Source organism: Podarcis cretensis (genome assembly GCF_951804945.1).
Source record: "Podarcis cretensis genome assembly, chromosome: 4".
NCBI classification, from domain to species: domain Eukaryota; kingdom Metazoa; phylum Chordata; class Lepidosauria; order Squamata; family Lacertidae; genus Podarcis; species Podarcis cretensis.
The window spans coordinates 23,445,947-23,461,223 of record NC_137173.1 but is presented as its reverse complement, the minus strand read 5'-3'; the positions used below and the strand labels follow the sequence as shown (position 1 = coordinate 23,461,223).

The 15,277-nt window shown below is 42.3% G+C and overlaps 1 protein-coding gene and 1 long non-coding RNA gene across 2 annotated transcripts in view; both read right to left on the bottom strand.

Moving 5' to 3' along the window:
* Positions 1-15,277, bottom strand: part of LOC307215160 — a 150,813-nt gene that overhangs the window by 67,100 nt on the left and 68,436 nt on the right. The window lies entirely within an intron of this gene.
* On the bottom strand, positions 8,848-11,640 carry LOC307215420 (uncharacterized protein C11orf87 homolog). The gene is made up of 2 exons (XM_079974626.1): positions 11,280-11,640; positions 8,848-10,517 (listed from the first exon to the last, which is right to left on the bottom strand). Exon 2 carries the CDS (start codon positions 10,348-10,350, stop codon positions 9,889-9,891), a length of 462 nt encoding a protein of 153 aa, XP_079830752.1. The 5' UTR covers positions 10,351-10,517; positions 11,280-11,640; the 3' UTR covers positions 8,848-9,888.

Genomic DNA, 15,277 nt, shown 5'->3' with positions numbered 1-15,277 from the left:
CAGGTGTAAAAGGAGACAAAGCCCATTCCGGGAAGTAACAGATTGTCTCTCTATGAATGCAAGACACTGCTACACATGAGTAGCATTCAAGGCTCCAGCTTTCTGTCCACACCATTGCCAGATCCATGGATGCACACCTGCAAAAGCAGGTTTGATATATGATGAGTTAAAACAGCTGCTGCACTTGGCCATGGGTAGCCCCTCTTCAGTGCTCCTCCGAGTGAGAGAGACAGAGAAAAGTTCCCCTGTTCTTTCCTTCTGCTGTTTGGCAAGAAGATCCACAAGGATTCTTACGCTTGCAGGGCATGGTCTAACCAAGCAAGGTTGCCTGATACATCTTGTGGCAATTTTTAATTGTAGCAGCATGAAAATGTGACAGCTTAAAATTGCTTCTGCTTTTACGGTTGTTTTTGGTTTTGATATCTGTATTCTTAAAATGGATTTGTACTTGCATTCAATTTCATCACTGCTGTGTTAATATGTTTGGGGAGCTACACTGAAGGCCTTAATGGCAGACCAGTGAGATACTGAGTGCAAAAAAACCTAATACTCCTAATTAATGCAAGAAACAAACAATAGATCAACAAAATTTGGGTTCTATGGAATTGACGGAAGAGGCAGAGAAGTGGACTGCTGTCCATCAATTTTGATCACAATTGCCTGCAGGAGACTGAACAATATAATTGCAACATACTCTAACAGTAAAACCTCACATCTTCTTCCAGATGCTCTCATGTATTGCTTTCTGTTTTGATTTCCGCCCTAGTTCTATAACTAAAGATTATCTTCACCCACCTCCCCCTCTGCCCCACAATACTAAAGCCACTCAGGCTGAAATTCTTGTTTGCAGAACTGCGTTTGTGGTACTTAAGATTCTCATGGCGGGGGATTATCAGACTTAAAAAAACACACCCAAAATAAAGCAGAGGCAAATGTATTTCTCAGTCCAGTGATCAGGGATGACAAACTTCCAGTGCCCCCTCCTCCTTAATCCATAGGGACTTCTCTGACAGTTACAGAGCATGCTTCCACACACTGGGCTGTCAGTGTGCCTGAAATGAAGTATTCTTAATAAGAAAAGTATAATGTGTCAGACAGGGTTTTCTACTTCAGTTGGCAGAAATCATTTCCCCATGTTGGTGCCAGCCATGGTAGATTTGTGGAAATTGGTCCACTGAACACGGCCTAACCAAAACCCCATTACTCCCTCTAATAGCCAGGACTGGCCCAATACATTTTGCGGCCTGAGGCAGAACAGCAAATGGCTCTCCCTCCCCAAGTCAAAGTGCATTGTATCCAAGGACATTTGGAATATTTTGGCAGAAAACTCCACGCACACCTCTTGCCCTTTCTGGTGGCTTAAGTACAAGAATAACAAATTTAATAGCTAACAATTTGCTTTTCCCTTTAGCGACAGCCAAAATCAGGTGCCTACGGCAGATGCTTCATTCTGTCTAATGGTAGAACTGGCTACACATAGTGAACTTGGGTGGCGAGTGCCAATATAAATGGAGCGGGAATGTGGCCACTGAGAAACTAAAGGAAGGTGCTTGAGAAAGCCCAGCCATTTGCAGAAGTACACATTTAAAACAAACAAACAAACAAACAAACAAACAAACCTAAAAGGGTTTGTACACACACCAGACCAGGGACTGAGCTTGCCCAGGAGCTAAAGAATGTTGTGTGTCAGTTAAAAAGAAAATGAAAATGAGGGTGCAGAGGTAATGGAGTACTTGCAGCTTATAGTATCCCAGAGAAGAGCATGGCAGACTGGCTGAAAACATGAACTGCCAGCCAGCTAGATTCTACTCTATTCCAGTGGGGAAACTCCCTTTAAAAAGCAAAGAGGTCAGTCATACTCAGCCCTCTATCCAGGGCTGAGAACCAGTGTGGTTAGACAGCTGGACTTAGGCAGAAGAAACACATTGGATCAGTCTCTCTTAGTCTAACATACCTCTCATGCAGGTCCTAACAACTTGAAGACCTTGTGCTTGCTTTCCCCTCCTCTCTGCCCTTCCTTTTTCCTTATGTGTCGTATCTTTTTAGACTGTGAGCCAGTGGGGAAGGCTTATCTGAGTACTGATTTTTTTTAAAGCTGCTATGAGAGCCTGCTAGGAATAAATGCCATAAATAAATAAAATTGTGAGGATAGAACAGGGGGAACCATGCAAACCACCCAAATCTCCTCGGAGGAGAAAATAAAGAAATAAAACAAATGCCTGCTCTCTTTTTTAAAAAAGCTATTTAAGTGAATGGTCACCACCACATCACTGCAGCAATGTTTTTGATAACCAGTGCATTGTAGCCACCTCTTCCTTTTGATAAATATTATCATCCTCCATCTACAAACTGGGTCAAATGGTACCCATCTAGCCTTAAAGATGAATTGCAGAATGGTAGTAGCAACAAAGAGCTCTGTAGCAGCTGAATAACTTACACATTTATTGACGCACAATCTTTTGTAGCCCAAAGCTCCCTACATCAGATTCATGAAGCTAAACCTAAAGTCGGCAAGTATATATACTGATTACCCACCCCCCCCAAAAAGAAAAGGTGGGTTGACGCAGAAAACGTCTCAGGTCTTTAAGTAGCTGAGCCTCAGTAACTGCATCCTGAGAAATTATAGCTTTGTTAAATTCTGAAAGTGGAAATATGCAGTTAATAGTATATATACACAGCACGACGCATTGTAGCAATTATCTCGCATTCTCTGTGCCCTCGGAGGTAGGTCACAATTATTTTCGTTTTACTGAAAATAAAACCTGGGAACTGAATCCAGGTCAGCTGAGGGTTCAGAAAACGAGGAGCAAAACTGTAGCTGCTTTATGCCTGAACACTACATGCAGCAGAAGGAGAAGGTGGTAGAGTCCTAAAGTGAGAAAATTCACTTTAGACATGGGGAGTGCTTTTCAGTGCTCTCATATGTGGAAATAAGATCTAGCAAAATGCTCCTGAAAGTACAAAATAGCACAGCACAGACCACTCTGGGTTAGAACATTTCTCCCTGGCATACTAGAGCCAGGGTGAGGAATCCATCATTGGGCATGCTGGCCAGGCTGATGAGAGCTGGTAGTCGCAACAACTTCAAATCCAAGTTCTCTATCTTTGCTGTAAATCTTTCAACATGGGACTGGCAGTCATACACAGCAAAGTCCTTTTGTAGGCCCCTAACCACTCAGTTAAATCCACCCCATATTAATCAACCCTGCACAGCCCACTGGGAATGCTAAGCTGCTTACAGACAACAACTCTTCACCACATGACTGGAAACCACAGATGTCTACTAACCTAGTGGCAGATACTGCATTATTATATCTGAAGAAGTATTATTGTATCTGAAGAAGTGTGCATGCACACGAAAGCTCATACCAAGAACTAACTTAGTTGGTCTTTAAGGTGCTACTGGAAGGAATTTTTTTATTTTGTTTTGACTATGGCAGACCAACACGGCTACCTATCTGTAACTGCATTATTATAAGCTTTTAAACCAATACATCCTAAGCTAATATGTCCTTGTTTAGCTCCAGTATGCCTTCCTGCTTCCATGGCCCCATCCGTGACCCAGAATCCATAGCTTTGTATAACTATGTAACACAACAACTGTTTCACCATTGATGAATGTAATCCACCAAGTCACAGATGGTGGCCTCCCAGAAATGTCATTATCTTCCTGCTTTTTGCTACCTGCCTGGTACTGCAAAAAAGAAAATAAAAATAAGGATGTTGCCAGGCAGCTGGCATGGCAAAAAGACATGGCTAGCGAGCTGGCTCAGTTGATGTGCTTGCCGGTTCTACAAGCATAAATGGAAGGTGGAAATGGAACAAAAACCTCCCTGCAGGCAGGGAGAGAGGTCCATTTCCTTATTGTAGCCACTCCTCTTCTGCCATTGATGTCTATGGAATAGTGAAATGGACTTAGACAGAGGGCAGTTTCTCATGTTCTAATTCTTAAAGATACAAAATTCTTCAGCATTTTCCTGAAAATTCATCCGAATAAACACATTTTCATAAGCAAGCAATTTCCCCTAATTGTGTTATTTTCACAAATACATTCACTTTAATGCAAAATTCCCCCTAATGTATGTATTTCTCTAAACACTGCTTTGTTGGAGAACTGCATCACAAAATTTGGATGAGTACAAAATCTGAAGGATGGCTGTTTTTGTTCTCCTGATGTTTCAGAAAGTATGAATCGAATTTCTCCCCCATCAGTCGATTGCAGGAGGGTCCAGTTTTAGCAAATTTCACTCCAAAGGGAAGCTTTGTTGAGTCCCCCAACCTCATTCTTTTTAAAGGACTAAACACAGTATTTAAATTATGGAGGAAAATGCAGACGTAGCCATAATGAAATCAAAAGGCCTATTATTTGACTTCCTTCCATTTGTTCTGGTCTATAGCCTTCTAAAAACAGGAGTTAAAGGTGTTGTCTCAAAATTTAAGGGGAACAGTCCACCCCTAACACCCTGTAGATTGAGCTCTGGGCACACAAGTAGACCCTTTCACACACTTTAAAAAATAGAAATTTCAAATATTTCTAAAACATGGCACAGGAGTATATCTTACTCATCATAGTCACTATCCGTAAGTATCAAATGAAAATGTGTTCACATTTCCAGAAGCTCGCTTTGGCCTTCCTGGAGTATAACATGAAGAACTGCAAACAAACTTACAATGCAAGAGACCACAGTAAGACCCCAAAAGTCTATGTATCACAGGCTATGACAACATTCCCAAAGTAAATACTACCAAGTTCACACTAGGAGTTACTCCCAAGTACATTTGCATAGGATTGCTCTCATCTGTTCATAGCTTTACAGCCTGTTTCTCTGTATGTACACTGAAATGAAAGTCCTATTGAATTACGGTAAATAGTCTGCTCTCAAGTAGATGTGCAAAAGATTTCAGCCATGTGCCACAATCCTAAACAGATTTACAGTGCAAGCCTTACCACGTCTACTCAGACGTACGTTCTATTAATGCAATGGGGCTTACTCTCAGATAAGTAGGGTTAGGATTGCAGCCTTACCTGGGACTACCCCCCCCCCCAATTAAACACAACAGGACCTACTTCTGAGTAAACATGCATAGAAGGACAGATTTCCTCCCTCTCCCACCAACAGTTAATATAAGCCATTTCCCTTGCTCTTCTGATTCCGAGAGAGAAGCATCCAGCTTATTAATACTGAATGATAAGTGGAAAAGTTTAGTTGTAGCTGTAGGGCTTTGAAGCAATTGGTTTGACAGAATCTCTGTGCCTCGAGTCCCTTTGGAAAAAACATCCCAGCTACTCTTCAGATGACACATTGTTCCATAAGAAATTAAAAGAAAACCTACACATCTTGCTCTGCTTTCCCAAAAACGGTTTATGCAAACCCCTAAAGAGGCAGTACTTTAAAGTTATTTGGAACCATTTTTGTAAGCTGAACATTTACATTTACAGTTACAGATAGGTAGCCGTGTTGGTCTGCCATAGTCAAAACAAAATAAAAAAATTCCTTCCAGTAGCACCTTAAAGACCAACTAAGTTAGTTCTTGGTATGAGCTTTCGTGTGCATGCACACTTGTATCTGAAGAAGTGTGCATGCACACGAAAGCTCATACCAAGAACTAACTTAGTTGGTCTTTAAGGTGCTACTGGAAGGAATTTTTTTATTTTATTTACATTTACAGTAATTTATTATAGTACCTTACATTTCTAGTATTTGGCAATTTGTGTTTTTTTTAAAAAATATAAATTCTGCATTGCTGCTGTTTTAATCAAACCTTGTTCTAAGCAAACTCTTTTTAAGTTAAAGGATGTATCTCACTTCTTGCAAAATATAGCCATGCGGAAAAATTTGGCCACAAACTACATTTTGATGCAGACAGAAATATATATATATGTTTAACAATTATTTTTTTGCAAATGAACAGATGTCATTATTATTTGCACCTGCAAATACAGAGCTATTTCTGTGCTTTGGTGCCTCTTTTTACCTTTCCCCACAAATAGTACAATTTTATAACTGCAGTAAGTTTTGAAAGGCAGTGCACCTCTGGGGAATTACTGCATGCACTGAGTGCTTATGAGAGAAAAGAAGGCGATTGATTTCAGACACTCAAGCAGAACTGTCATTCTGAAATGCATTGGAGTGACCTGTAAACTTCACACTACTTGGATAGTATGAATCATAATAATTTGTTCATAGATAGCAATAATTTGTTCAAAGCCAAAAGCACAAAATGGTAGAAGCAACAATCCACTCAAAGTTAAGTCTCATTGCTTTCAATGGGTCCATGCTTAAATCTCTCCAAATAAAACCAACAGACCTTCCTTATCTTTGATTGGATTCTGTCTAATATTATCTACATTAAAAGGCTTGCCTGCACACACACGCACACACAGAGAGATTTCAGTCCAACTAAAGTTAGTGGTGTCCTAAGCCTAGTTCTCACTGATGTGGTGAACCTGTGTCTAGGCTGTACAACTTCAGAATGATAATCAGGACTCACATGCTTGGATGCTCCTACAATTTAATTAAATTGCAGGAAAAACAAGATGTCAGGGCAAAGGTGAGGCTGGAACACTTTCCCTGGCATCTAGCTTTCTATGTGTAAGGACTTACTTCCTTTTGTTTGCATGGAAGAGCATTCTGTCATATGAGACACCACTTGCAGTCTGCAGTCCAAGCACAGAGTTACTACCTGAACTACTCTTTGTAACAACAAAGCCCAAGTCCCCTAGAAAATAATGGGAATTTTTATTCTTAATTTTTCATGGCTAGATTGTTATACTGGTTTCAATGGAACTGGGGCCTAGTACTCACTAAGGTGAAAATCCTGTTCCTGCAGTGTACCACTTTACACTGCAAGTGTATTCCACATCATACATTACAGAGGAAAGATAATCATATCATCATATCTGCCCAACTAAGGAGTTAGGTGCCAGTTTTACATAACTGCATTGCTTAAACCTAATTGCCAGTGCTACGGTATATTTGGCATGATAAACCATCCCGAGCTTTTGGAGTAGTCTCCTCTGGCTAGAGTGATAGAGTACTTGTCTAAAAGGAATGGAAACATAGATTCTAGCCCAGCAGCAATTTCTCATCTAATTAGCCAAGAGTAGGAGGAAAGATGGAAAAAATATCAATAAGCCAAATTTGTTGCATTTTGATGCCACAGTGGCAGTGCAACACAAATGTGTTGGAAATATGTGTTTGACTGCCCATCTTCTAAAGCTCCCCCACTCCATGGCCAATCTTCTAGTCTGTTAATTTAATCAAGTTATCTAAGTGGCATGTCTTGTTTTAAGAGAACTATGCTTTCCACCAGCACTGAGGGAAAGAGGAGAGAATGTGCAGAGGACAGAAGATAGAATATTAAAAATTAAAGGCTGGCTGGGTGTAAAGTATATCTAGCTGATGTCCTCTTCCATTTAATTTTTCTCCATTGTATTGTTATTAATTAACACAAACCCAAGAGATTCTGCACCCTCAGACATGGTGCAGTAGAGATTTTAGGAATTTAGACAACTCACCTAAAGCAGCCTTGTATTTAAGTACTGGCCTGGTAGCCATAGATTACCAGAAATTCCATGCAGGCCACTGAGCAATGTAGTGTGCTTTGTTCCTCCTCTGTGCCCAACATAAAAAACCAAGCAGGCTACTAGAGGATGGAAGCCACATCTTCCGTGCCCAGCATAGAAACACAGCTTACAATATCTTATCTGCCAACCCCCAGTGCGCTACTGTTTTGTTTCTTTGCAGGCTGGTACATTTTGTGGGCTTATATACAAGACTGACTCATGGCACTTGCTGGCAGCAAATAATGTCTGATGGTGATGATGCTGATTTAAAGTAATTATAAACCAAATCTACTGTGTTTCTTGTAAGTACTATTTCATTTGATTGAAAGAAATGAGATAATAATTGCAAAACAACAATCCCACACACCTTTGGGCACCATTTCGGCAAAGTTGAGCACATTTAAGCCCTAATAACATCACAGTCCTGGGCACATTAACTCTGTCCATTACACTTGTTCCTTAGTAACATTGCAATGCTATGCATGCCTATTCAAAAGTAAGTCTCATTCAAAGACCTTATTCCCAGGTAAGTAGGTAGAGGATTGAAGTTTAACTTCTAGAGGAGACTTAAAGCACCGTGCTATGAAAATTTACTTGAAAGCAACTCCTACTTTATTCAATGGAACTTATTACCAAGTAAATGAATGTAGGATGGCAGTTGAAGGCACATACTTTACTCTCACCCATAGAAATTAATGGAACTTAACAATGTTTAACTTAGTGCCCTTTGTTATCAGTATTAACAACATACAGCCACACACTTTCCTCAAGTAATTTGTGATCATTTGTCTTTGGAAAGGACACCACCCCCTTCTAAAATATTATGTTTTAATAATGACATTTTTGTCACACCCCCTTTGGGGGTCTGGATTCACAAGAGAAGAGCAACTGTGAGGGAATAAGTGGTATGTTGTCACCATACAGTATTCTGGATAGGAAGATGCCAAAACTATATCTCAGTAAGAACAGTAGAAGACATCTCCATGTTATACCAATGCAAAACTGAATTTTCGGAAGGGTAAACTGTAAGTTAAGAATAACGCGGTAAAGAATGGTGCTTAGAATGTAGCATAAAATCACAGAATCACAGAGATGCAGGGAACCCTGAAGGTCATCTAGTCCAATCTCCTGCAATGCAGGAATCTCAACACAGACTCAAAGAACTGTAGAGTTAGGAGGGACCCTGAGGGTCATCTGAAATAAGACTTCCTACAACACTAGCAATGTGGAAACTTTTTCAAAGATTCAAGGATAAAAATAAATTACTGCAGTCACCTTGGTTTTGGTCACCACAAAAGGTATCTTATTCCAGATTTAATATAAGAAAAAGGTTGTTACAATTGAAAATGCCTAAAGAGATAAACAGAGAAAGATACAACCCAAAACATTCCTGTGGAGTAACAACCCCAGTCCCTCCCATAGATAATAGATATAGGTATAGAAGCATAGCTAGTCTGTTTGGCATACGCAGCTTTGCAGGGCACAGGGTATATAATACTGCAGAGAGAAAGCGAGAGGAATTAAAAAAATTAAAAAGGAGATCAGCATCAGTTGATGGAGGGTCATTTTTTATTTGCTTATGCTTAACCAGGGGCAGGTGGTTTTATTTTTTTATGCCAATCTCTTAAAAGAGAGTGATGGTGTTGGAAAAGAGGAGGGGAGAACTGTTATTGACACAAGAAACCTTACGAAAAGGTCAGATCTTTCATGCTTCATTGCAAATTGGTCAACAGAACAGTCCCCTCACCTTGCCAGTGCCACTGAGACAAAAGTCCAAAAGCATGTTTAGAAGTAGTCTCTCCCTTTCTGTCGCCCCCCCCCCCCCGCCCCCGTTATCTCTCCCTCCCTTTTTCATTCTTGGCCGGTGATACAGTCCTTTAAATACCATGACACTTAAGGATAATCTCCAACAAAGAAGGGTAGGGAAATAGAGATATGCTGTTATATATAATCTAGATCATTTATATATGTACATCACAATTGTACTGTCTGCACCTTTTCTTTCAGGGCAGATTACTTTATATTTGGTAGCACTGTGCAGCTTTTTCTTGTCTTCTCTGAAAGGAAAATAAAGAAATAAAGATGCATCCTTCCCTTTGCAAAAAGTCAATGAGAAACGCAAAGAAATTTGTCATGCGTTTGATTTCTGGTTGCTTCTTTCCTTATTAATAATAGTAGTAGTAGTAGTAGTAGTAGTAGTAATAATAATAATAATTTTTCTTCATCTTCTTCAAGATTATAATGATAACCACTCAAATATGTACAAACACCAAACAGTGTCTTTTGGTGAGGTCCCCACAGAAAATAAAAAGGAAAGAAAATCAAGACAATACCACTGTGTGCAAAAGCCCTGGAGTATCTGTGTCCAAACATGATCTTTCAGGATGTGTTTTCTGTGGTTCTGGAGCAGAAGTACACTGGATATTAGAATCCTGGGTGGTTCTTCCCAGCCTGGATGTTTCTCTTCCTTGAGGTATTTCACACGAACCACCTGCCTCAGCGCTGGTGCTGCTGCAGTGGTCCCGTTCGTATTCCTCCTGAGCCTTTTGCATTTTCCGTTTCTTCATCTTCCGCTTGTGGACATGGAAAGTAATGAGGGAGAGGAGGATCAGGCAGAAGATGAGGGCGATCAGAACAATTAAAACAAAAGTGGAAGAGAAAGACTGGAAGAGCTGCCCCATTTGCACGATGCAGGTGGTACTGGCATTTGAAGAGCCAGATGTCCTATTCAAGAGGCAGGGTGGCAGGGAGAGCCTCAACTCCTTGGAGAGCTTGGCACTCATTGAGGAGGCTTTTCGTAAAGACGAGGATCCTCTCTCGTCCTCTCTCGCTGCAGATGCTCGAGCTGGGATGCTGGCAATGTTTCGGGGAAATGCCTTGCCTTCACACAGTCCTTCACGCTCCCTCCCTCTTTTTTTCTCCTTCGCTAAGGAGGAAAGGAAGATCCAGTCTGCAAAAGGAAAAAAGGAAAAAATAATAATTAAATGTGTCTTCCGCGGCTTAAAAGAAAACCATTATGATACTCCCCTCTCATCTTCCATTATTTCCCCCCCTTAACCACCGCTATCTCAAATTAATATTTCCAGCTGCAGAGGTCTCCCCCATCCCCCAAAACTAAACACACTTCAGCGGGCGGCATCTAGAACAATGACTGAGGTAGGGTGGGTTGTCGATGGAGCGATTTAAACACGCAAGAGAGCGCCCTGGAAATTGAGGACCGCATCCTAGCGGGTCCCTGCTGCCTCCCAAATCTCGGAAAACAGGGAGAATCACATAGCGATACATATCTGTCTAGTGATATGCACACATATAGATATATGGGTATCTAGAGATAGATATAAAATTTTAATCTATATAGCTAGACCAAAATATACATAGTCCATAAACTGCATTGGCAACCTCATTTTCTCAAATTACTCAGCAGCTTGGTAGGCGTGTGTTTTCCCTCCCCCCCCCCCCAATAGCCTGACCAAGTTCCAGAGGCTGGCAAAGTTTGGACTTGTGCGGACCCTCCTCCCTCCTCGTGCACCTTCTGGGGCTGCCCCCCAACCCAACCCACGGCCCCCCCCCCGACCAAAGCCAACCCCGCAGGCTGTTTCGCGAGGGGAAACCCTGAGGGGGGAAAAGGCTGACGAGAGGCAGCGGTGGGGTGGGGGGAGTTCCGCCGGGAAGCGAAGCCCGGCGAAAAAGAGACGTCGCCCCCTTCCCTTACCTGGGCCTCCGCTGCGGGGAGTTGTGCCCGGTCTGTGTGTCGCTGGCGAGGGAGCCCCCCGAGTGCACACAGGCTGCGGAAAGCGCTGAATGAAGCGGGCAGAGCCGCCGCCGCCGCTTCGGAGAGCTCAGCGGCCAGCCTATAGCCAGCCCGGGCGGTGACGTCACGCAGCCAGGAGCCTCTGACTGGGCTCCGCTTCCCGCCGCTCCCCCTGTGCCTCGTCGTCGTCGCCGCCTCGCCGGCTTTTGTTTCTTCTCCCTCAGGCGGAGGGGCTGAGGCGCTCGGGAAAGAGGCCTGGCTCCCCCTCAGGCGACGCTCTCCCGGGTCTCCTCCTCCTCCTCACTGTTCCCATAGCACCTTATTTTGCTGCACCCCCCCCTCACACTCCCTTCACATGGTTAAAATAAAAATAAAAATATAATAAACCGCGTTCTCCCTCCTCCCAAATCCATAACCGATTGAGCCAAACGAAGCTACGCGACCGTTCAGAAGTTTCCCGCGCGCGTCCCTCCCCCACCCCGTTATTATTTATTACCCTTCACTCTTTTAAGGTCCCAGGGCATGAAAACGCGACATTTGAAACAACTCGCACGCGTAAAAATAAGGCGGGTCCTAGAAACACAATGCCTCAAGGGCATAGCTGTCAACGTTTCCCCCTTTTTTAAGGGAAATTCCCTTATTACGAATAGCATCTCTCGCAAGAAAAAGGGGAAAGTTGACAGCTATGCTCAAGGCTAGAAAAGAAAAGTGCCAGGGTTTAGGGTGGTTTATATTTATACTGCCATCCCTGCCTCGTCCACAAGCACCTCAGCCAAACAAGGCCATAAGTGAAGCCCAGTTTATAATGCCCACCTTTGCCTAAACCATCACCACAAGCAAGCCTTAATGCTCCTTCAGAAATAAGAGAAATCCTATTTATAATACAGAGCAGTATAATGGAGGCCGCTCCATTAGAGTGAATGGGGCACCTGTCCCACCAACTTCAGTCTGCCCTCAACCAGGCCCAAGCAACCTGCCTGCCTGCCTGCCTTTTAATTTACAGCCAATCCAGGTAGCATTAGAGCATGAGACTCTTTTGATCTCAGGGTGGTGGGTTCAAGCCTCACGTTGGGCAAAAGATTCCTGCATTGCAGGGGTTGGACTAGATGACCCTTCCCACTCTACAGTTCTATGATTCCCCCCCCCCTTAGTCCATATCCTCCAACATTTCTCTGATGAAAATAGGGATGTCCCATTCTATAATGATAATTTTACTATTTATACCCACACTTCTTACTGGGTTGCCCCAGCCACTCTGAGCAGCTTCCAACATACATAAAAACATTAAACATTAAAAAAACAAAAAACCCTTCCCTATACAGGATTGCCTTCAGAAGGCTCGGGGGTCGGATAACTCCATACTCTCAGCGTTTTTCCAATGAAAACAGGGACATCCTAAAGAAAAGTGGGACATTCTGGGATCAAATCAGAAACCGGGATGGCTTCTCCAAATCAGGCACATCCCTGGAAAATGGGACACTTGGAGGCTCTGTTAGTCTCAGTGTTGCCCTTGTTGAATTCAGCAGAGAGAAAGATAGGGACAAAACTAGACTTTTGGAGGAGAGGTATGATAGTTGTGGGAGACTTCAACAACCCTGGTATCTGTTGGAACTCAAACCTGGTTGAGAACAAAATAAAAAAATTCCTTCCAGTAGCACCTTAAAGACCAACTAAGTTAGTTCTTGGTATGAGCTTTCGTGTGCATGCACACTTCTTCAGATAACAGTTCGCTGACAATTTCATTTTCCAGAAGGTGGAAGAAGCAACAAGGCAATCGACTATCTTGGACCTGATCATAACCAACAGGGAAGAACTGGTCAATGAGGAGGAAATGACCACTCCTTGGGGATTCATTATACCAAAGAAATGGAAAGGTATAATTCCATCAAGGAAGAAAAGTGGGGGGCATTTAAAGAAACTGGTGAGGAGCATTCAGTTTAGCTGATGTTGAAAGGGAGCATGCATAAGAAATGGAAGAAAGGGCAGATCACAAAGGAAGAGTATAAATGAGTAGTGAACACTTGGAGGGAGAAGGTCAGGTAGGCTAAAGCTCAGAATGAGCTCAGTCAGGCTTGCAAGAGAGTTCAAAAATAATAATGAAGGTTTTTTTCAGTTATGTTTGAAGCAAGAGGAAGAACAAGGAAATAGGTGCTCACTGTGGAAAAGATGAAGAAATGCTCTTGGGTGACAGAGAGAAGGCGGAACTGCTCAACACTTATTTTGCCTCTTTCTACTCTGGAAAGGAAAACAGTGCCCAGCCTGGTGATAGGAGAATAAATGATGCAGAGAGAGAGCGGCAACAAGATAGGAAGAGAAGTGGTAAGGGAACACCTAGTTACTGGATTCAAATATCCAGGGCCTGATGAACTGCATCCAAGGGTACAAAATGAACTTGCACATAACCTCTGTCTATAATCTCTGATAATTCTTGGAGAACAAGTAATGTCCCTGTGGACTGGAGGCATGGAAATGCTGTCCCCCATCTTTGAAACAGGGGAGGTGTGGAGAGGACCTAGGCAACTACCGACCGATCAGCTTGACACTGATACCAGGAAAGGTCCTAGAACATATCATTAAACAGACGGTCTGTGAGAAGTTAGAAAATGATTGACATAGTGTACTTGGACTTGCAAAAAGCTTTTGACGAAGTACCTCACCAAAGACTCCTGAGTAATATTAGCAGTCAAAGAATAAGAGGAAAGGTCCTCTTGTGGATCAGGAAGCAAAGAGTAGAAATACATGAACAGTTCTCTGAATGGAGAAAAGTAGAAAGTGGAGTTCTCCAAGGATCAGAATTGGGACCTGTGCTTTTTAACTTGTTCATTAATGATCTAGAGTTAGGAGTGAGCTGTAAGTGGCCAAGTTTGCTGATGACAGTAATTGTTCAGCGTCCTTAAATGAAAAAGAGATTGTGAAGAGCTCCAAAAAAACCTCTCAAAACTAAATGTACAGGTGGTAAAATGGCAAATACAATTCAATGTAAACAAATATGAAGTCATGCATGTTGAGGCAAAAAAAAATATTTCACACATACTGTATGCTTATACGGTCTGAGCTCAAGGTGAAGGCTCATGAGTGAGACCTTGAGGTCAAAGTAGATAGTTATCCCCATTTTCATTCTCACCTCCATCCCCTTTTCCCTCCCCTGCTCATTTTTCTCAGCTCTCCCTTGCACACAGACAATATCTATTTCCATGCTTTCCTCTGTCTTTTGTGCAGCCCTCTTTGCACAGACACCCATTATCACCTTCACCCCCTTTCCCCTGCATACTCCTTCCTCCTTTTTTCAACTCTTCCTTGCACACAGACCACCACCATTCCCATATCACATCCAACTAAATTACTCGGTTGGTTAGAGCACAGTGTTGATAATGCCAAGGTTGCAAGTTCGATCCCCGTATGGGACAGGTGCATATTCCTGCATTTCAGGGGCTTGGACTAGATGATCCTCAGGGTCCCTTCCAACTCTGCAATTCTATGATTTCTATGATTTCACATATTCGTGGCAGAGAGATATTTCTAAATTTGTCTGGCAGGGCAAAAAGCCCAGAATTAAGTTTAAGATATTAACTGATCCGAAAGAAAGAGGGGGCTTTGCCCTGCCAGACTTAAGGCTGTACTATGAATCAGCAGCTTTTTGCTGGTTGAAAGATTGGCTGCTTCTCGAAGACACTGATGTACTAGATCTGGAAGGTTTTGACAATGCGTTTGGTTGGCATGCATATTTATGGTATGACAAGGTTAAGATCAATAAGAATTTCAAGAACCATATTGTCAGAAAAGCAGTGTTTAATGTCTGGACAAAATACAAAGACTTATTGGAAAACAAAACTCCAAGGTGGCTTTCACCATTGGAAGCTAAGGCCCGGAAAAGACTCAATATGGAGGCCAAAATGCCCGAAGTATTGGGAAATATTAGAAAAAGATGGAGATAATTGGAAATTGCAGAGTCAGGAGAA

What these genes read in the sequence shown, in the direction of transcription:
- LOC307215420 (XM_079974626.1), bottom strand. Translation starts at nt 10,350, where the DNA reads ATGAGTGCCAAGCTCTCCAAGGAGTTGAGGCTCTCCCTGCCACCCTGC.